General features: G+C 35.8%; 3 protein-coding genes across 5 annotated transcripts; 1 reads left to right on the forward strand and 2 right to left on the reverse strand.

The window, feature by feature from the left end:
- Positions 1-1,268: 1,268 nt before the first annotated feature.
- On the reverse strand, positions 1,269-7,121 carry LOC129886870 (uncharacterized). Its single transcript, XM_055961754.1, has 8 exons — positions 6,831-7,121; positions 6,093-6,149; positions 5,853-5,928; positions 4,232-4,311; positions 4,114-4,163; positions 3,954-4,038; positions 3,735-3,833; positions 1,269-2,018 (listed from the first exon to the last, which is right to left on the reverse strand). Exons 1-8 carry the CDS (start codon positions 7,095-7,097, stop codon positions 1,791-1,793), a joined length of 942 nt encoding a protein of 313 aa, XP_055817729.1. The 5' UTR covers positions 7,098-7,121; the 3' UTR covers positions 1,269-1,790.
- A 761-nt stretch (positions 7,122-7,882) lies between these two features.
- On the reverse strand, positions 7,883-16,554 carry LOC129886871 (2-methoxy-6-polyprenyl-1,4-benzoquinol methylase, mitochondrial). 3 transcript variants are annotated; one of them, XM_055961756.1, is made up of 9 exons: positions 16,426-16,554; positions 16,200-16,304; positions 15,119-15,245; positions 14,953-15,014; positions 13,657-13,815; positions 13,361-13,505; positions 10,326-10,397; positions 9,203-9,311; positions 7,883-8,447 (listed from the first exon to the last, which is right to left on the reverse strand). In XM_055961756.1, exons 2-9 carry the CDS (start codon positions 16,300-16,302, stop codon positions 8,346-8,348), a joined length of 879 nt encoding a protein of 292 aa, XP_055817731.1. In that variant the 5' UTR covers positions 16,303-16,304; positions 16,426-16,554; the 3' UTR covers positions 7,883-8,345. The 3 variants fall into 3 exon arrangements, with proteins under 3 accessions (XP_055817731.1, XP_055817730.1, XP_055817732.1); XM_055961755.1 differs by having other exon boundaries at positions 16,402-16,554; XM_055961757.1 differs by adding an exon at positions 8,576-8,665 and having other exon boundaries at positions 8,333-8,447; positions 16,200-16,554.
- Positions 16,555-19,216: 2,662 nt separating this feature from the next.
- LOC129886872 (uncharacterized) lies at positions 19,217-23,556 on the forward strand. The gene is made up of 7 exons (XM_055961758.1): positions 19,217-19,479; positions 20,116-20,288; positions 20,363-20,415; positions 21,478-21,598; positions 21,731-21,853; positions 22,857-23,025; positions 23,151-23,556. The coding sequence occupies exons 1-7, from the start codon at positions 19,345-19,347 to the stop codon at positions 23,334-23,336; spliced, it is 960 nt and encodes a 319-aa protein (XP_055817733.1). The 5' UTR covers positions 19,217-19,344; the 3' UTR covers positions 23,337-23,556.

The following is a 23,556-nucleotide window of genomic DNA, read 5'->3' on the forward strand; positions in this document are numbered from 1 at the left end:
AACAAACAAAAACAAGAAGAAAAATATGTAGTACAAAAATGACCATATTTAAAATAATTGACTGTGTACATTAAAAAAAAGAAAAAGAATACAATAAAGAAATTATGACTATTATTTAACGTGTGGTGAATCAATCTATTGAAATAAGTTATTAAACTGTTTAGCATGCATGAGTATATTTAATTAGGCACTCGATTTAACGTTCAAACTTTTAGTACTACTCAACAAACAGGTAATTCACCAAACCTCCGCCCTCTAGCGATTATTATGCAAAATAGTAACATGATACATACGAGCTTTCTTTTCTTCTTATACATTTCAAATGTTAAGATTGTTGAATCCTATATTGAAAAGTAGTCATCAAGTTCATTTAAGACATAAAATTCAATAACAACAACAATATATCCAGTGAAATCCACAAGTGGGATATGAGGAAGATAAGATGTACGCAGACCTTACCACTATTGTATGGAGATAGAGAGGCTATTTTCGAAAGACCATCGTCTCAAAAGTCACAGTCCCAAATAAAAGAGAAAAACACTACTATATATCATAATGTTACAAAAAAATGAAAAGCGATGCAAATTTTACAGAACAAGAACAATAATAATAGCAAAGCAATGTGATTAATGTGATAATCAAAGACAGTGACACAAATTAAAGTAAAATGTATAATGAATAGTTATTTGTGGCACAAATTAAACTGGCATATTTTCTTTAGAAAGTTTAATAACTTTAAAAGAACGCTACCCAAACAAAAGAGTGATAGTTGGCTGTGGCATATTCTAAAGAGGAAAAGGGAAGAAAAAGAAAGTGGCGATTAAAAGGAAGGATGCATCTCAATTCTCTTTTCTTCAACTACAAAATCTAATGTTAAATCTAGCAATTTTGGCTTTTCAGACCCATAGGCAGACAATGATGCGCCATGATTAATCCGAATTCCGATAAATTCAATAAATTTTACTTAATTCTGTATTAATATAAGATATATAAATATTTAGTTACAATCGAATAACTAAAATGAGTTAGATTTCAAATTCAAAACTCATAAACTTTGCATTTGGCTCCACTTACATTACAAAACACGTGAAACATATCTCTCCTGATGAAAAGAAAGATTCTACTACCCCACCACTTTGTCGAACAGTAAGAGGAAACACAAATCAGGACCAAATCGAATTTAAATCTTGACATGTTTATAGTTTTAAATTGAAAGCATTTTGGCTTTAAACGCAGATGCCATAAAATGGACTCTTTACCACATGTCATGCCTTAGAATATCCTTCACTGAAAGCTTTATTTTTTGTCCTTTCAAGAAATCAGAGAATTGAAACAGTATGCACTTAAAAGTTTAGTTCCTCTTGTACGTGAAAACAACACGAACTGTTACAGATTGACCAGTATCATTGACTAGTTAGCCAAAAAACTACTAATATACCACTCAAGACAAAACATTCCATGGTACAAAGATAGAGTGAAGAAGAAATGAAAAGAGAGAGTGAAAGAGAGCAAGTGTTTCAAAGCGTCGTCCTAGTTATATTGTGAATCTTCTTGTTCAAATGATGTGCAGCTTACATGCCTCCTCTTGATGGAACCACAGTCACTCCCTGTAACTTCGAGCCCCATGAATTTAACTCGTGTCGTAGGTGACTTTTAGCTCGTGTTGTACAAAGATAGATGTATTGAAGGGCTCTTCAAAGATCCTAGAAACTCTAATGCCTGAAGTCTGGAGAAGACTAAGAGAAAAATCGTGTTATCCATATTCCCAAACAGAAAGTTTTGAACCAGAGTTAATGTTGAACTTTTTTGTAGACCCTTCTGTAGATTTTGCAACCTTCATATTCTGCATGGATCTCCCTTTCAGTTCTAATCCCCATTGGGTTGTTCAAAACCCATCCATCACCATCACAAGGTAAACTTGGGTCAACACTATTTATATGTACAAGTTTATCAGGTACAGCGTCAAAATAATTCCTCATGTCAAGCGCCACATCGAGCACATCAGATTGTATAAAGACCTATCAATCATCAATTAGAAAGCTCAGGCAACAATGAAACACAAAAGATTATGCATGTGATGCTAAGCTGAAATTATAAGTGCATGCTCATTTTGGGGCTTTGTTTTCTTAAGAATATAGAATAAGATGGAAAGGATGTGCACTATGTTTATGGAACAAACCTGAAATTAAATTTTACTCAGAAAAAAGAAAGGTAACCTATATATTATTATAATCACACGAATAGCTGGCTTTACAATCAATTTTGTGCCATGTACACTGCTCTCAAATCAAAACGGACTTAATTTATGGCCTACCGTGAAGGTTAGGTACTAGTGGACCATTTAAGCCATAAAATAGGGTAGATAACCTGTTAAAGAATTATGTAACTCTTGTCCACTGAAACCACTGAGAATCAACTTCTTGATATTCTGGTGATATCAAGCAAAGTAAATCACAAGTTTGGAGAAAAGGGTCAAAGTCTAAAAGGATCTGAGACAGTTGGAGCTAACACCTTGGGTACAAGTTTTGGATCATCTATTTTGAACAACCATGGATCCAAGTCCATATGCCACATATCCCTTCACTCTCTCGTCCAGTCCCTATACCTATGGGAACTACTGTATGCGTAGTTGGACAATTGACGATGCTTCAACTTCAACTGAACTGACATTGATATGCGTCTTTTTCTTTTCGAAATGGGCATTGATGTATATGTCATTGCAGTCAAAAGTACATACAGCCAACAACGAACATAGCTTTCTTAATTGAACTAGCTTTTAGTTCCTCAGCTATTAGAAAATCATTTCCATGTTTTCAGGTAAATTAATATGATCAGTGTCATCTTATATAATCTATCTACTTGGACTATGGACTTTGTAAACCATTCCATTTGCAGCAATATTTTCTTTTTGCCATAATCTTTCTCTTCCACTAAAGCCAAGATAAACAATATCATCTTCAAGCACTGTAGCAATTAGATTCAAATTATTGTTATAGATCAAGGTGAAACCTACTTAACTACGGGAAAGACTAAAAATCTTGGCAACTCTTCATCTTTACACTAACATTTTTGTTTTTTTAATATTTCTTTTGATTGCATTAACATAAAACAATCATCAGCTAAAGCAACTACAGTCAGCTCTAAATTAGGAGATTTGGGGTAATTTTACACCTTGAACAATTACTTAAAACTTTTTTTTTTCTGAAATGAAGATTGAAGCACTGCAGCCACAAACGAGCAACCACATTTCTGCTGAACACATGAAAACTCCTATATTTTTTCTTTTTTTTTTGTTGGGGGGGGGGGGGGGGGGGAGGGATCACAAGTCCAATTGATAAAAAGTGCCTCGTGTGCTAGATAAAGTAACTAAGATCAAACATCCAATAGAGTTGTCAGCTGGGAGCAAGACTATAAATATTTGGAAGTGAGATCATGGACAAGATGCAACCCGCATCGAAATCAGAGTCATAATATGTTACCTATGCCCAGAAAAGATGCAAAATAGTTCTCAGTACATTCTAAGACGTCTCAGAGGCTAGATCATATACTTCTTTTTCCCTAAGAAGATCAAATAGTGTTATATAAACAGTAATACTATACAAGTTAGGCCACTAAAAAGCCAAATAGAAGTTGGCAAACTGAACAATGCACAGAGCATCAACAAGCATAGCAAGTAATCTATGCACACAGAAAATGGTCAACTAATCTACACTCTAGAAGCTCCGATGAGGTACCTGTCCACCATGTGCTAAATTATTCAGCATGGAATCAACCAAAGGCTTCTGCAGCACTCTTCTTTTATGATGTTTTTTCTTGAAGTGCGGATCTGGGCACTGCAGACATGAGCAACTAACTATTCAGCTTTAAGTCAACCAAAATTTACTCAAACAAGAAAGGGTCACTGGCACAAGAAAAACCTTTCCTGCATACTTCCAGCATAAAAGGGAACTCACCAAGATCGAAACTAGCATTAATGGTCCAGGATATGTAGATACAAGTCGTTGGAAGGAAACCATGGCATTCGTAGAGATGAAATGTCTGCATTTAGATATACATTACCAGGTTTTCATAAACATTTCTTAAGTGGAATATCAGGACTTTTCCAAGCCTTACACATTTTTCAGACCCAGCTCGTTTACCCAGTACTCAGCCCGTGTGACCAACTGCAGAAGGAAAAGATAGTCTTAACCATAAGTACCAGAATACTGCATTTTTTCAATAAACCACATACCTTAGGCCGAATTTCCAATCCCAGATAATTCATGGATGAAGAATTTCTCTTAGCAAGCCACATAAGAAATCTCCCACTACCTGCAATCACCTTTCTAAGATCTAAGAAATTACAAGACCATTGAACAATGGAATCTAAAGGCTCAAGGGAAGAGAAAAAATAGAAAATATGTGAGATAAATTGAAAGACTAACAATATCATATGGGAGTGAATATTGGATCTCTAATATCCACAAGTGTGGCCGTATGAGATTGGACAAAATTAAAAAACGGATATAATTGACAGATGGCTAAAAATAGAACACATAAAGGATAACATGAAGGTCGTTTCAGATGGTACATAGACCTCGAGATAGACTAGTATGTAGGTGCAACATGATTAAGGGTAATAAAAGGGTGAAATTGTCTTAAAAGGCCTAAAATCGACTCCTTGTAGATTTTGGCTAAAGAACATAATAAAATGGAAGTAAGGAATCCATACAGTCGATACCAAGCAGCTGGAATTAATGCTTCATTGTTGTGGTTACACCTACATTAGGTTTGGTATTTGTCAAGATTTCCTTTATTCTGGTTAAAGACTTGTATGTCTGTGTAGTGATAAGTGTAAATTTTGTCTTAAGAAAAAAACTAAAGGTTTAATGATATGTGGAACCAAGCAAGTCCTACTGTTGTCTAAGAAACATTGGACTGAATCTCTTTACCTATGCACAGTGGCGGACCCACATGGTGTCCAGGGGTTCATCCGAACCCCCTTCGGCGAAAAATTATACTATTTATACATGGTTAAAATAATTTTTTATGTATAAATAGTAGATGTCGAACCCTTTCGGCTCGTTCGTGTGTCTACTTTTTCAGATTTTGAACCCCCTTATTAAAAATCTTGGTTCCGCCACTGCCTATGCAGGGGCTCTAAGAAGTTCAGAATCAGACAGAATGACATCAACATCATTTACCAGTAATCCTATTCCAAAAGTGTAACAAGTAAATACTTTTAGTTGTTGCAAAGATACCGGTGTTACTTTCACCCTTCATTACTACATATCAGATAAAGACATCTTTAATTGCGGACCAATTTAAAGAGTCACCCTATTCCAAAAGTTCAACTAGTAAAGACACTTGGCTGATTACAAAAGACATCGGATAAAACAATCACCCTTCATTTACTACACATCGCTTCTCGTTGTTTGTTTTCTTCAGAAAAACTATGTCTCGCCGTCAACTTTCTTCAGACATAGTTTTTTCTGAAGAAAATAAATGGGAAGCAAAAAAAATAAAAATCATTCAGTTGTTTGCAAAGGAAATTGGATAAAAAAAAGTCACCCTTCATTTACTAATTATTGCTAGGTGACTTTTTAAATTGGTCCTTAACAAAAATGTCTTTATCTGATATGTAGTAATGAAGGGTGAAAGTAATACCTTACGACCTTTAAGGTTTTGGCATAAATTGCTATTCTATTTGTATAACCAAATACATTCATGCAGTTTGAAGCAAGTTTTTCACAGATAACTCATGGACCATAATAAACTACAAGATCTTAAATGGAAAACATGTAAATTAAAACAAAATAAACTATAAGTACAAAAAGAACAGTAAAGAAGTCAAAAGGCATACAGGTTCCTACCACTCCCAATATCCACCATCAGAGACAATGTTGCATCCCCAAACACCTCCTTCCAGTTTGGTGCTTCTGCAGGAATCTTCTCATGATAAATTATACAACAAAACAAAAATAAATCATTTGAGTTGAAAATTTATGTTATATTCCATCATGATTTTTTTTTCTAAAGTAAAGTTTCAGAAATTGTAACTGAGGTAATAGGAAGAGAGAAGCTTCACATATATAAAAAGCCATAATGTGTACCATGAGAGCACGTCGCAGAGGATTGACATGCTGCCTTATTCGAAGATTGCCAACATCCTATTACATCATTTGATGAAAGTGAGTATAAAAATGCACTCACATATTGCAACAAATACTATTTAGATACAATTTTGTCAACCCATCATTTTTACCTACTTAGACAATAAATTATGAAATTTAATCCAAATAAACAACTTCGTCAATAGCTCAACTTGACCAACTTTTGGCAGTAATTATGTGACAAAGAGTATCAGAAAAAATGATGACAACAATGCTATCCTAGGATAATGTTATTACAAATAAATCTGAACGAGAAGCATCAATTAGTAACCCGATCAAAATGGTAACTAATATGCTATCCTAGGTTAAAACTAAGAGTAAAAACTCCTTATATTGTCAGTACATATAGATTTTCATACCGTGAGGGCTCGTTTAGTTATCTGGGGACTATTACTCCACCCTCAACGTAGGATAAAAATAACACTACAATCCCAGGATAACTAATCCCAGAATTTCGATGATTTTATGCTAACTAAACACGGGATAAACTCATCCTAAAATTAATCCAGAATTATTTATCACTTATCCTTCACACGAGCCCTCAATGAATTCATAATAGCTGAATTTTACCCAAATATAGCAAAATTAGTTGGCAATCGTACAGGAAAACTAGAGCATAGTAGTACATTGGACTTGAAGAAGTCAAAAAAATGGAAGTCTTTAAAAAAATTCTCAAACCTCAGAAAATTTTTCAGGGAGATTAAGGTCAGCATATTCTTTGGCTACAATTCCAGGACTTGCGTGACGGTGTAAGTGTTCATCTGTCTCAGCTACAGAAGATGAAACCGACACGGACCATGTGCAATACTCTCGAAGAGCGGGAAAAATTGATGAAGTTACACAAGGGACGTGTTTGTTAACAGAACTGAAGATGAAATGGGGAGAGGAAATGAAGATTGAGGTTAGAGGATTTTTGGGTATGGTGGAGTACAAGGAGTAAGCCATGGCTACTGCCCCCTAAAATCATTATTTCCCTCCTATATATAAGCTTGGAGAGAGAGATAAAAAACATAAAAAGAACATAATAAATATAACAATAACATAGTCAGTTTGATCCATAAGTGAACTACGAGAGGTTAATATGTACAAAAAGGGCATTGAGACTTTTTTCGATATATCTTAAAATGTGTGCCAGGCAGCGAGAGATTATTTCTAATTACCCTTAACTTTTGTTTTAAAATTCAAAACTTCCTTTCAACTTTGATATTTACACTATTTTGCCTAAAGATTTTACTACCTTTTAATGGGAATCAAAAGAATTAGAGGAGATCATTTAAAAGAAAGCAAAGAGAATCAGGAAGAAATTGTAGGAACTAATGTTTAAATACAATTAACAGATTGAGAAAATAGAGACTAATGCAAGTTAGAGAAGACATCACTTAGATGTAGTCTTGCATTGATTGAAAATGCCCTTTTTTGGTATTCACAAAAGCTTGGTATAAAAATTTCAACAACTGAACTTGCATAAATTTTGCAAACTGAAACTTCATTTGTTTGCCTTGCTTAGTTTTTTTTTTTTTTGGTTGTTGTTGAGCAGGACAGCAGGCTTTTGTTGAGAAGCTGCGGTAGATTTGATAGTCTTGTGAATAATGTCTCTACTTAGAAAGCTATACATGCAACAATGAACGTGCTTTGATCCCGGATTTCCTTTTCATTACTTCTTTTACAATGAGATGCAAGGAAAAGGAAGAACCGAGCAATTAGGAGGATATTTGTTAGACATAAGAACATCAGTAACACAGAAAATTATGTCTAGTTCCCACCAGAACAACAAACTCTTCATTGTGAACTAAACTACAAAGTGTGGTGTTGTTTAATAATCGAGCTAAAACAGAGAGTATTGTTGACTTTAATAGTCAACTTATTCATAACTGAGCTTCATTTTACTTAATGAAACTGGTTTAAGGCAGAAGAAAGTAACTCCTATGAAGTCACAAACTTGCAAACCAATGTAGCTACTCTATTCTTTCAAACAGTTCGTGAGAAAGGTCATGCTGCAGCTGCCCCCAGGAAATTAAAAGCATAGCCATTCCCAGAAACATGTTAGAATATAATTGAATACTATCTTCCTCAATTCGCATCTATGTGGCTAAGAGCTATCAATTGTGAACTTAAAACTATTTCTTCGTGAGATCTTCCAGGTAGCAGAAAGGCCAAAAACCAGCCAGTCCCACGTTAAATTTGAGAAGAACTCTAAAATTTCACCCCTGAATGGATTGCGACAACTCCACCAACAAGATTCTCATATTCTACCTTTTGAAATCCAGCTTCTGCAATCATTTTTGCAAATTGCTCCTGAATACAATTAAAGCAAAAGTAGTGAAAAAGCTGAAGCAGTTGCATAAATTGTAGGTGAATACAGAGTAATGTTCCTAAAAGACCAACTCAAAAACTTTAAAGCATTGAATGGACAGATTCAAAACCTTTTAGATACTCTCCTTTATACATCTGATGTGGGACATCCTATAACGTACACCCTCCTCCGCAAAGGGAACCCAATTTTTGGAGTTTACCTATGATTTTGAATGCCAATGTGGAACAGGCTTAGCAAAGGTTTGCTTTGATATCATATGAAAGAATCTATGAAAATCATCCAATGCCAGAACCTTAAGGCAGTGGCTGGAATCGCCTAATTCCTTCATAGCTACCCCCCCAACCCCCAACCCCAACCTGGATGCCCTCATCTATCCTATGCAGAATATTTAAATTTAAAAATAAGTAACAGAGAAGGAAAGTTCTCCAACATATGAGATTTTCCTTTTATTGCAGGTGAAGTGGCTGACCATACTTTTTCATTTCATTCCAAGAACCTTCTAAGAATTTAACTTTTGTTCAGAGAAGGCATCTATCCATGATCACAAGAACTACAATCTCACCAAACTGGGAAGAGAAAGTACACAGAAAGCAAAAGATATGCATACAAGTTCTTAAATTGGAGATATCTAGCAATCCCCAGGCAGTGGTCATTACCTGGGATTCACCATGGCGCAATTACTGTGAACAAATTATCGGATTCTGCAATGAATGAAAGGAAGTTCCACGCTTAATACCTGTGGAGGGAAACGGCGGACGCTCTCAACCAAGTACTGATAAGACTCTCGATCACCTGTCACTAGCTCGCCAATTGCTGGGATGACTGAGAATGAGTAGACATCATACCTGAAGAAAAAGGAAGGGAAAAAAAGAACATGTGAATTTGAAACCTGCAGGGAAAACTCGTACAAGCACTATCATATGTAATGAATCACAAATCTCAAATTTTGACTAACCAAACCCAAGGAAAACCAGCATATAGTACGGAAATAAGGTTTTCATAGTACAAACAAAGCTCATGCACAACCTGATTTTTAATCAATTGACATAGAGAATAACTGTTGTTGATCGAGTTATCTAAGTATTGATCTTATGAACAAGGGTTAGATCTTTTCGAATTCAATATAAAATATCACAAGCAGTGAAGTATATGCAGACTTCAGCTTCATTTAAGCAAGAAACTCAATCGATTGTCTAAGTTCCACCAGGTCGTTCCAGGCTGCAAAAGTTCTTGAATGTAAAGCAGCATCCATTAAAAGGCAATTTAGAGTACATAGCTATTTGAACTTCAAATTAGGCCTAAGGGAATGCTTTATTTTATTTTCCCTTCTCCCTCATACTAGGTATATATTTGATAAACAATTTGGCAAACAAAGGAATCCCACTAAGCTGTCTTGAGCAACACCATTAGAAGTGATAATCTTTGGAGAACAGTTATAACCTATCCAAACAAAGAGGGCAAAATGGGGACAAAGTTGAATATACAACTGAATAGGTCAAAAAATATTCATGAACCTCTTACCAATGTGCTGAACAATTGCATGGTGATAATAATTACTCCATCCGTTTCAATTTGTTTGACCTACTTTCCTTTTTATTCCGTTGAAAGAAAAATGGTTCTTCCCCCTTTTTAGCAACTCTATAATTCCAATTTTCCACGTGGCATGTTTAAGATCACATGATTAAAGGACATTTTGGTAGATTTGACATATCTTTAATTTAAGACCACAAGATTCAAAAGTCGTCTTTATTTTCTTGAACTACATGCTAAGTCAAAATATGCCAAACAAATTGAGACGGACGGAGTATTAAATAACTGAAGTCATATAGGCCATCCATTCTATGACAAGAAAAACTTACAAGTCCTTATAAACCGGGATATCAACGTGGCTTAGTTCAAGGCAAAGAAACCTTCCTCCTCTTTTAAGCACCCTGACAAACAAATCAAAACCATTAAGTTTAACATCTTAACCACTAGATCAGTGCTTGAGACAAGAAAAAAGGGTATTTTGATCGCGGCAGTCAACCATATAAACTATCGCGGTATCGCCAAGCACTCACATGAATTACATTTAAAATACTATGCATCAGTACTCCAAGAGATGGTAAAAAAAGCAAAAAACTGTTCCTTGAGATTTGCTTTTGCATCAGAAGTTTATCAAACTATCAAAAGAGCACATTAAAAAACAACGATTACCATATAGTATGATTACGAATTACTGGACCTATCAAAGTCCAGTGAGCTCCAATGTGAAAAGTTTTTTTTTTCTACACTCCGATAACTTCTTTTATAAGGCCCCTATAACTGCTAAGCTAGAGGAAACAAACTGTCTCCATCTTTATATACCACCATGAACTGCTAAAGCTGGAGGAGACAAATTCCAGTAAATTGTTTGCCTGATCTGACACTTTGAAACTTCAGTTCACCCCAGTTCTTTTTCAAGGCATGCCTATTTATTTTCAAGTGTTAGGCACAATACACCTTTATTGTTTGTCCAATGTGGAATGATTTATGAACTTAAGATGTGTTAGCCATAATATACCCATGTTATTTCTCCAATGTGAAACAATTTACAAATTTAAGATGTGTTAGCCACAATATACCTATGATATTTATCCAGTGTGAGAAACAACGATATCCAACTTAAGAATTTAATTGTCTAACATTCTACCACTCCCTCAAACTCAAAGGGAAAAATAACAACTAGAACTTGCTTATTTTGAGAACATTGAAAGCAAACATTACTACAAAATCTTGATGGGAAGTCGCCAGAGAAGCTCTGTCACTGGAATCTCTAGAAGTTATTGCCAGAAAGTTGGATGGAAAGGATGCACTGCCATTGGAGCAGTCACCAAAAAGAATGGTGCCACTAGAATAATCCCCGGATATAAATACAGCACCACTGGAAAGTTGCCAGAAAGAGGTGTCTCGCCATCAGAAAGAATGGCACAGCGGGAACAATCACTGTAAAGAGGCACTGTGACACTCAAGCAATTGCCTGAAAGAGGCATGAACCGTCAAAGTGGTCGCCGCAAAGAAGCTAATGCCGCCAAAGCGGAACAAAGAAGCACAATACGGTTGTAGCGATTGCCAGAAGAGACACGGTACCACAAGAATGATCACAGTAAAGGGACGTGCTGCCACCCAATAGGTCATCGGAAAGAAAGAAAGCAGGTGAAACTTTGGCTGCACAAGCAGCATAAGGCCATATGCCGAAAGGGAGAGCTACATAAGCCTACCAAAATGGTAGAAGCTCTTTTTTTTTAACAAAGGTAAAATTTTATATAAGCACCATCATTAAGAATATGCTGTCACGTACAACAGAGTACCTCAAAAGAAGATCTTACAAGTTGGGTAACGAGCTAATAAGGTCAATCATGGCCTCAACATCGTGAGTATCATGTACATTTGCCATATTGTTCCAAACAGAAAGCAAAGAAATGCAGTTAAGAGAAGCGAAGAAGATACATTGATGAATTTAAGACATGATGACTACAAGCATGACTATTTATAGGCATTAGTTAGATGCAATAATATATTTAGGCTCATTGTTCTAGGAGAACAGCTGTTCTTCAATCAATTAAAGATGTTAAGGGTGTTTGAATTAGAGTGTTAAAGATGTTTTGAGGTCAATACTTGCATGCATATAGTGCTCTTTGGAAAGAAAGGAATCAAAGGAGTATAGAGGGCATATCCAATCCAGTCACGAAGATCAAGTTCAATTGTCACCTCTTATTTACTTCTTGGTGCAAAATGGATTTTGTGAAGGATGTGGATACCATCCCTGGAGGCTCTAGAACTTCTACATGTATAGATTTTTGCTCTTTTTGATTAGTAAAAGTAATTAATTGATATACAGCAACAAGTGCTGTAAGATATTACAATAGATAACTATATAACAGATTGTCTAATGAGTTCAAGAAACAACCATGGACTCTATGTCATTAGCACTAGCCCGGTTGCACCAACAAAAAATAGCAAAGCTATAAATCTGTATTTAATGCTAACTAAAGATTCCATTTTTCTCTCAAACACTCTCACATTTCTTTCTTTCCAAGAGATCCACCAAATTACTGATGGAATGGTGTTACAAGTTCCTGTGTCCCCAGACCTCATAAATTCCAGCATAACAGCAGCTCTACATGTATAGATGAGACTTTAGCAGCCAGCCAAAGCTTTTTTGCCTTTTGCTCTCCTTTTTTCCAACTGATTCACCGATGTTGTAAATATCCCCAGCACTTAGTGTTGTTTTATCATCAACGAAATATCACTTACCATTCTCAAAAAAAAAAAAAAGAGGAAAACTGAAAGAGTTTTAGATCTCCTTTTTTTCGAATATTATAATAATAATACTTGATATGGGGAAAGAAACCTTGTATACAAGTGGTATACAAAAGTGGAGATCTAAACAAAATTGTGGTTCTCTAAAAATAAAAATTGAAAACTAATCATCTGTGCAAACCGGAACCTCATGGATGCTCAACAGTTAACAAACAAAAAGTAGTTCCATTAATTTGTACGAAAAGTTCTTCACCCCTTCAAAAGCCCTGATTTATTTCCTTCCATGTGATATACACAATTGTTAATGGTACTATGTAAGATCATTTGAAACTACCATATAGCATCTTTCACTAGCACACACTCAGATACGATCACTCAACCAAAGAACTATGCTTTAACCTTAACAAGATTAACACCGACTACATGAATCCTCGGCGGCATTCCATTCTATACACTTATAAGAAGAGAACGAAGAAAAAAAGATAATCCAGATAAACATTATAAACTTATAATGATGTATAGTGAAGACTCATGAGCACTCATATGATCCTATCAAATCAACCAAATTATCCCTACCTCAATCCTTTCAATCATATCCAGGAAATAATATTACCTATATGCTTCTGCAAGAACTTTCTCTATGTGTGTAACATTCCTGATACCAAAAGCAATTGTGTAACCATCCATTGAGTTGTCCTCAAAGCTCAAGGCTTCTGCATCTCCCTCCACCCAAACGAGAGACTTCTCCAGTCCAAAACCTGCATATTGTTCAAAAGAGATTAAAAAGATGTCCAACAACAGAGATGCATTATTTATTCACTTCCATTTTCTCTACCAGAAATCCCAAATTGACATCCAACTATCCACGGAATGCAAACAAGATAAAGCAAAAAAAATAGAGGTGTTTACCTCTCTCTTCGGCCCTCTTCTTACCAACACCCAACATGTTTGGATTGATGTCGCATACATAAATTCTAGTTTCTTCAATCAGGTCATCATCAAGAACATCTTGCATAGCTCTGCGTTTGACATTTTTTATATTTTCAAGGATCCTGAAAGCAACATCCCCTGTAAAATTAGGAAGTTTTTCACTCAAGTGGATAGAAGGAAATACAAAACCAAATAATCATTACCACAAAGAGAACATACTGAAAGTAAACAGGCAAGAAAATTTTAACAATGTGTGTCCAAGACAGAAGAGGGATATGACCATACAGAAACCAAAATGCTAAATCCAATCTTTTAGAGCATACCGGTGTGTATTTCACGAAGATGAATGCTCAAACACAAATCAACGTAGTTCAGCCAATCACAAGTTCAGCTTTATTTTAATGGGTGAAGTGTAACAAACTGGAAGAGTTACAACCGAAAAGATGAGAACATTACAAGTTGTGGACTGAGCTAATAAAGTCAACAATGTCAAACTAGCATATATATCAACTTATCAAGTGGAGCCATGTTGCCCCAAAGCCTAAGAAAAATATACAATTGTTCTCATGTTAAGCATAGTGTTTTCCTTGTTCGCAGAAACTCTATTGCTCCTTCCCTTCCAAAATGACCCACCAATCACAAGTTCAGTCATTGATAACGAAGTTCCAAATACATGGGACTTTTTTGGCTTTGATTGCTTATTGAGCCTTATCTCTCCCTCCCCCAACCCACCCCCAAAGAATATTACCAACTAGATGAAAAAGATAAGAGAGAAATTTAAGTAGTACATAAAAGAAAGACCTCCTAAAACATTATACAATGTAGTTAATACAGGTTGAGCTAATATGAAAAATGACAAATAGGTCCAGGGTTCAAATTTTTGTAATTCTGCTATTTACTTCCATAAAGACAAGAAATTCTAGCTAGACTTATTAGCTGAAGAAGCAAAGCTAGTTGGAGGTTTTTATTGCATTACGCTCCTCCATTAGACATTATAATAGAATATTTTCACTTCTAGATCCTTCTTTGGATCTGCTAAAAGCATTTTCTGCTCTCATTTCACTAATCAACCGTGTTGCTCGGACTCTTCAAAAGTGTTGCCGCACCCATGTTGGATCCTACAAAACTGCACTGCTTTTGGAGGATCCAAAATGCACCCAGTGGCATGTTTGAAGAGTCTGAGCAACATTGCCAATCAAGGGTGCTTTCCTTCTTTTTAATCCAAGCTTTACATAATCACATAGCAGGATCAATGTTCAATGCCAAAAGCATCACCTGTTCCACCAGCCACATCAAGATGCTTCATTCCTGGAAATGGATTCAACTTCGAAACCAATCTGAGATGAAAATTGAGACAAGGAATGAAGGAAACAAAGATTCAATCAGGATGGTTTCCATTTCAACTGTGATACTTTTTACTGTCTTTCAGGTGGGATCTAACCTGTCCTTCCACAAACGATGAAGTCCACCACTCATTAGATCATTCATGAGATCATAGTTTGATGCAACACTGGTAAAGACATTCCCAACCATCTTGCTCTTTTCTTCTTCTGCTACGTCCTTAAAACCTGGAATGCAAACCATGAAATTCCTAACTATACCATACAACACAAATATAAATCTCAAATAAAGTAATGTCGGCATGAGATTTGTTTCAATCAGCCAATGGAAAGATTGAAAAGCTCGTGTATGCAACATAACCCCATAACCTGATACCCACCTTCCATACAGTCATTAGTCACTTTATTTTGAATCATCTCCTTGAGGGGTAGCAATAAGGAGGCTCACCTTCTTCTATTCCTATTTATTTTAATTTCGTGTTGTACTTTTGCCTTGTGTTTTGAATAGTTCAATGTTTGCATCTATTCAATAATAATGGTAAAAAGAAAAAAAATTCTAGCTATCCAACTTCTTGACGCAAGAATCATCTGTAAAAAAGATACCATCCATTTACATGTGTTTCCTATAAGTGAAATGGTAGGTAATTTACCAAATAAATTATTCATCAACCTCAAGAAATCTGCTAACTCAAACAGCAGCAAGCTGAAAAACTAATGTCCCCAACCCAAAAGGTTGAAAAAGAAGAATTTAAAAAAAAAAAGAGAGAGAGAGAGCTTTTTAAAACAATACATCCAAATTACTACTTCAAAAAATGTTCTTTTTCTTATGGGAAGCACTAGAAAAAGGGATAAAATCATGTTCTAAGGTATCTCAACAAGTTTAAGAAATGTAAACTCAATAACCATCATGGCCAAAAAGTCAGCTTCTCAATAAAAACCCACCAAAGCAAAATTGTCTTCCTTCCATCGTGAGATGCAAGCATAATAAGCAATCTTGTGCAGTTCATTTGAAAAATATAAATTATGTAATCCTCATAATGCACCCACATACAAAAACACAAAAATAATACAAAATGTAAATATGCATACACAAAATTCAACAATAAACGAACAATAGTACATGTAAATTGAACAAAAAAATATATTGGATTCTTTAAGCACAAGAAGAAGGATAAAACTGACCAAAACTGGTGGCATGTGATTGCAATGTAGAGGCAGGGCAATACATTGAGGATAAGTTCTTTCTCCTCAAACTACGAGCAACTGATCGAACCAAAGTCGCCATAACTGATGCAAAATTATGTTAAAAAAAATTCTTAAAGACAATACCCTTTGAACAAAAAAACAAGAAATTGAAGAATCAACGAAGTCAGAAAATAAGCACGAAGAAAAAGTAGAGAGTTGTTGCCGCTTCAAAGATGAATCGGTCGGGTTCGGGTATAAGGGCCAGCGGGTTTGGGTCTCGTTTATTTTCCTGGAAAAGTTGGACGGGGCTTCTCTATTTCTTTCTTTTTTGGGAAGATTCATACTCATTTGTTTCATTTTACTCCACTGGTTATACTAAAAATAGATATTTTATTTAATTAATTTATTTTAACAAAATTAACAAAATTTTATTATTATTTTTCATTAGTATACGTATTCATGCAATGCGTAGATAATATTAAAATATTATTTTTAAATATTTTTAATTGTGATGTCTTGTTTGGACATATTAAATCATATTATCTTTAAATACTCCATCTCTCCCCCACATCCCATGTCACCTCCACTCCCTATACCCCGTAATAAATCTATATGAATAGAGATAATGAATCATGTTTTAAATTGTTAATATACAATTATCAAGTGTTCTTCTTATGAATATAAATCAAATCTAGTTATTTTGTTTACTTCTGAATTTCTAAAAAAATTGAATTTTTATTTTATTATTCAAATCTTTTCAAATTAAAATTTATGGACAATAATATATGTATTATCTGATTACTTCATTATATCTTTAAAGTATTATCTCTCCCCCCCCCCCCCCCCCCTTCTCTACGTATAATTTTTTCTACTATATTTTAATTACTTTTTGCTAGTTTGACTTTAAATTTTGTATGTGTGTTACACGTAATAAAAGGTTATCAAAAATCAAACAAACAAAATAAGAATAAAACAGATCACTTACTTCAATTCAAACCTATATATAATAGCAAAAATATTAGCTTGTAATATGACTATCACTCATTTGCATATAAAAAATAAAAATATTAAAACATACAGAGTTTCTAAAAAATGAAAAATACAACAACAACAACAACAACAATCCAGTGAAATCCCACAACATGGGGTCTGGAAAGGGTAGAATGTACGCAGACCTTACTCCTACCAAGGTAGGACGGCTGTTTCCTGGAGACCCTCGGCTCAGTAAAAGCATAAATGCATAAAAAAATGTTAGATAAGAATAGGAAATTAAAAGCTTTATGAGAAAAACAACAAACAAATAACGAATAGATAACAAATAAATACAAATAAATAAATACAAATAACAAATAACGATTAAATAAATAATGATAGCGTCACAGGTAAAATAGAGTAATCAAAACATAGAAAGTAATAAATAATAACAGAAATAACAGAAATCAGAAGTCACAGCGCAAGAGATTGTAATGCACTACTACGCCTATGAATAAAGAAGAATAACAAGACTATGAACTAGCATTCTACCCTAATGTGGGTCCTCCACACCCTCCTATCTAAGGTCATGTCCTCCGTAAGCTGTAACTGTGCCATGTCCTGTCTAATCACCTCTCCCCAATACTTCTTCGGCCTACCCCTACCTCTTCTATAACCATCCATGGCCAGCCTCTCACACCTCCGCACTGGGGCATCTGTGTCTCTCCTCTTCACATGTCCATACCATCTCAGTCGCATTTCTCGCATCTTGTCTTCCACCGAGGCCACTCCTACCTTGTCCCGAATAGCCTCATTTTTAATCCTGTCGCTCCTGGTGTGCCCACACATCCATCTCAGCATTCTCATCTCAGCAACTTTCATCTTTTGAATGTGAGAAGTCTTAACTGGCCAACACTCCGCCCCATACAGCATAGCCGGTCTAACCACCACTTTGTAGAACTTGCCCGTAAGTTTTGGTGACACATTCTTGTCACATAGCACTCCGAAAGCGAGCCTCCATTTCATCCACCCTACCCCAATACGATGTGTGACATCATCGTCAATCTCCCCGCTGCCTTGCATGATAGACCCAAGATACTTGCAACTACTTCTCTTTTGGATGGCCTGAGCAACAAGCCTAACTTCAACGCCAACCTCCTGAGGTGTCTCACTGAACTTGCACTCTAAGTACTCTGTCTTTGTCCTACTCAACTTAAACCCTTTAGACTCCAAGGTATGTCTCCAATCCTCCAGCTTAGCGTTAACTCCGCGGCGAGTCTCATCGATCAGGACTATGTCATCCGCGAAAAGCATACACCATGGCACCACATCTTGAATTTGTCGCGTCAATCCATCTATCACTAAGGCAAATAAAAAAGAAAAAATGAACAATGCAGTAAATATATTAATCAATAAAATTAACTATCAATAAAAAAAAAAAAAAAGGAAGGCTCTTTCCCTCTCGACGATGAAGCTTATCCCTCATCGTCTCACTTTAAGTTTCAAAACGAGCCAGAGGTCCCCGCAAGAGCCATCATGTTACAATCCCCAATGAAGAATTTGAGGGACTAGAAACGACATCTGTTATGTCAATGACACCAAAGGGAAGCTTAATATTAATAATATTAAAACCACATAAAATAGTTATAGTTGAATTTAAAATTATAAAATATTATTAATAAAGTAAATTTAGGAAAAAACATATTTTTAATTAAAACTTTGTTAACACGTGTCATGTAATATAACCTGAGGGAATATATCCTAAATCTACAAATGACAAATGAATCTAGTATACTCCTGTTCGTTTGTTGAAATTCCCAATTGTGTGACCCTCGCGATGCCCTAATTGAGTGGATCATATTTGTGTGGGTCATATCTTCCTTTAGTCATAAGTAGAAATAATAAATAAAAGTTATATAGAAACAGATTACAGATTGTTCTAAAATGAATTGGGGTACGAACCATGACGATAAATAAAGGTATATGTCGTTGCAAGTCACTTAAAGTTGATGGTGTCATTTTCAATGAACAAAAAGTTAAACTGAGATTATACAAGTGCAGTATTTACGACAGACAAAGCAATAAAGAGTCGTGGGAATATGAGCACCACAAATAAAATGTAGAATAGTTAAAATTAGTTAGTAGGCTGTAAAAAGGCAAAGTGGGGAAAATGGCTTTGAGTCTAGCATGCACCACCATTTCATCACCATACAAATTCAGTTGCTGCTCTGCCATTTCTTCTCAACATGAATCTTCCTTGCCGACAAGTACTGCAACCGCCATTCGCCCTGCTGTTATTCTTCCGGTTTGCATTTTGTTCTTCATTCTCATTCTCACCCTTCTGTCTATATGTTCATTTCCACCCCGGGAATTTCAATGTTTCTTGGTAAAATTGAGTTCCATAGTTGTAGGAACTCCAACTTTAATTTTGAGTAAAGATTGGTTTTTTAATGTGTCAATTTGACCATAATGTAGTTCCAATTGAAGTCTTTGTCTTTGAACCAAACCAATAAATATATGATATAACACTGGTCCTAAATATTAGTCGTTTTGGCAAGCTGAATTTGATTCGAGTTTTTTGACATTTTAGGAAAATAAGAAAAAAAATTCTCACATTAGTGAGGCATCAAAGATAGAGATAAAAGTTGTTTGGACAACTGTCCTCTTTGAGTTATGATTAGGACTATGTTAGATGTCATTTTTATATGTATGCATAAATCTTAAAAGACAGACTTGATGTAGTAATTCTTAAGGTTAAGTTACTTGGTGCAAATTTTGCCATGGAGTTCCTATAATATGAACCTTCTGGGTGTTTTTAGGAGGGGGTGGCGGGGTCTGAAATTTCATCACTACTTGTGTGGTACATTTGTGACTTATGAACTATAGATAGAGGGATACATTGATTTTTGTGGTGATTGATATCATTTATTAACTTCTGCAGGGCTTAGGGAACAATACTAGTGACTATGAGAATCTGGCTCTTATACTGAAAAGCTATGGAGTAGCAGCAGCAATAGCAAAAGTTTCAAGAATTGATTGGCTGAGGAATGCTGCTGGTTTATTGGACACAAATTATTGGCGTGGCACTCTGCGTCCTCGACCAGTGCTTGACTGGTAACAATCCTTACAATTTTTTGTGCTTAGCAGCTATCAAACTATATTCTTATACATTGAGAAAAATTGGCCAGGTACCTCAAAAGAATTGATGAAGCCGTCAGTGAAGCAAAAGAATTGGCTCAAGGTTCTCCAATTAGTTTACTTTCACTATTATTGATCTTAGAGTTTTCTTTAAATATGTTTCACTATTGCTCTCTCTCTCTCTCTCTCTCTCTCTCTCTCTCTGTGTGTCACGCGCACGCAAACACAAAAATGTTTCTGCTGGTTCTTACTTTCTTTCTATTCTTATCCTTATCTATTTTCACATGGCTCCACTTTCCTTTCTGGTCCCAAATGCCTTGACAGACCTTGTTTGCAAAGTGTTCCTATCATCATGTATACTGTATCCGAGCAAATCTTTTAATTCCTTGTTGTCCCTGCTTGTTAGGCTGCACGTTTAAATACAGTCTAACTAACATGGGGGATATGGTCACAGTAAGTCATTCGACTGTCTTAACTGCAATTAATATTCAAAACTTAGTCTTTCTTGTAGACTGGTTATGGTCTTGTTATTTTATTTTAGTATATAGTACACAAAAAAAATATGACCTTTAACCTTGATTGACCTACACAGTCCTCTTTACTTAACAGGACATGTTGCCAGGGGCGGATTTATGTACATCCGAGGGGTGCCACGCCACTCCGTCGGTTGAAAATCTATATATACATGTATATTTGTATATATATTTATTAGAAAAATATAAATATGAAATGTGGCACCCTTACAAATAATGAGTCTTGTGGTGCCAATGGTTAAAGCTCAGGTTTACTATTGTAGGGATGCAAGTTCGAGACTTGTTGTGGGGTGTATTCTCTTAAAACATTTTTTACCATGCAAGACATTGTTAACGAATTTATTGTAAAAAGAATTGTGAATAAGTAGATTAAAACCCTACGCATAGCGGTTTATGTCAGGCCCTTCCCCGGACCCTGCGCATAGCGGGAGCCTTAGTGCACCGGGCTGCCCTTTTTTAGATTAAAACCCTAGACCTCTTGTAAGTAAAATATTAGTTAAACCAACAAAACAACTCTAAATCTTGTATGCAAATTTTGATTACTGTTCAAAGTAACGTGACACCCAGAAATTCAAAATCTTAAATCCGCCTCTGTATGTTGCAGTCCCATAATCAGGCCACATTTGTTGTAGGTGGGAGTGGAACTTTATCTTTTATTGGGCATTCAGCTGGAGGGTGGCTCGCACGTGTCTATTTGCAGGAATTCGGCTCCTCAGATATTTCCTTGTTACTGACTCTAGGAACCCCCCATCTGTATGTATAGACTTATTCATCTATTGTATAGCTATAGTGTCTCTATGCAACTAGTTTTACTACATTTTATAGGCAGAAGTTTTTAGGGTGACTGATTTGTATAAGCCTAACACTGATATTTGGTTTCATTAGGCCACCACCTAAAGGCTTGCCAGGAGTAATTGATCAAACTAGAGGCCTGTTGTATTACGTTGAAAAGAATTGCGCAAAAGCTGTCTATTCTCCAGAACTTAGATATGTATGTATAGCCGGGAGGTAATTATCAAAATTTTGGTGTTTTATTCATGTGCTTGATTTCTAGTGCTTCATGTGAACACTGCTTTCATTGCGATGACTTATCATTTCAGTTGGGTCGTTCAATGCTCAATGATATTGAAAGGGATTGTTGAAGATACTCAACTGTTTGCTTTATTTGCAATTATAATTGTGGCAGTAAACTATTTTTAACTAGCCGAGACTGTCTTCTTATGGCATTACCATAGTATAAGAGTATACACTTGACGTGTTTTTGAAATGGAGGAATATATTTTCCAGAAAATGGTTTTCAATTTTCCATGTTTGGTTAAAATGTTTTGGAGAACATATTTTCTAGGAAAACAAGTTCTTTTAATAAGGGACATTTCATGTTCATTGTCTCCTCGCCACCCACTCAACGCCGCCAATCACCCACCCCTTGGCCATCCCACCCCCGAACCCCTACTCCCCGCCCCATGCCATCCCACGCCTATAGTGTTTTGCTAGGAAAACATTTTCCTTCATACCAAACATCCTTGGTTACAGAAGATTTCTGAAAGATCCTATCGAAATGCTGATAGAACGTTTCATTCTTCTTTTTTTATGCCATTGAATTAGCCAGCTGAAGGAGGGTGATTGAGTCTGTATTCTTATGTATTATCTGCAAGAAAAATTTCAGCTCACTACAATAGACATGAAGCAATATGACATTGTTCCAATAGTTGTGCATGCATTTTAAAACATAACAATGAAACGCCAAACATCTGTGGGAATAAGTACTAACTTGCTTGAGGAAATGCTTCCTGCTTGGTCTGTTAATTTGAGTATTAACATACAGACTGCACCTAAGATCTACTTAACGAGGTCGCTTATAATTCAGTCCAAGCTAAAACTATCTAAACTTTTTCTTGCCTATCCCATCAAGGTTTAGACAGATGAGAAAAAATCATCCTTTGAGGGATTAGAAATTATTTCTTACCTTGAAGCCTTGCTGAGTAAAACCAAATGGATTTCACTTGTCTAGGTATATTAAAGGGTCGCGTTTCTTTGATTCAAGTTCAACATACAGCTCTGAAGACGTGGGCGGTGTTGAACAGCCAATATCAGAGGTTGCTGCTGTAAGCAACACAAATGCAGAGACTCTAGCAGGCTCCACTTTTCGTACACGGTTTGTTGGTCAAGGCTACAAGCAGGTTTATACAAAAGCGCTCTTGAGTGCAATAATGCTCAACTTACCAATCTTTATTTATTTTACGTCGAGTTATCTATGAACAAGTATCTGTTACCTAATTACTCTTTCCTTCTGAAAATTTACCAGGTTTGTGGACAGGCAGATGTCTGGGGTGATGGAGTTGTGCCAGAAGTTTCAGCCCATCTGAAAGGTGCACTTAATGTCACTCTGGAAGGAGTGTACCATTCACCTGTTGGTTCTGATGATGCTACAAGACCATGGTATGGATCCCCTGCTGTTGTCGAACAGTGGATCCGGCACCTGCTTGTCTGATTGTATAGTTAAAAAGACAGCTCGGTGAAAGCATCCCGCATTAGCAGGATCTGGAGAAGGGCTTCACCCCTAGGTGTCTGACTGTGTAGTTCCATGGTAAATATTGGGCAAATTTGCCTTATTCTTTGTGGCAAATGGAGAACATTGTTCATAGAGCTACTTGTACTAAAATACAAGTAAAAATAGTACTAATAAAGTTGGAAAAGGAGCATCTTGCTTA

This window comes from Solanum dulcamara, chromosome 4, assembly GCF_947179165.1.
Source record: "Solanum dulcamara chromosome 4, daSolDulc1.2, whole genome shotgun sequence".
Lineage (NCBI taxonomy): Eukaryota > Viridiplantae > Streptophyta > Magnoliopsida > Solanales > Solanaceae > Solanum > Solanum dulcamara.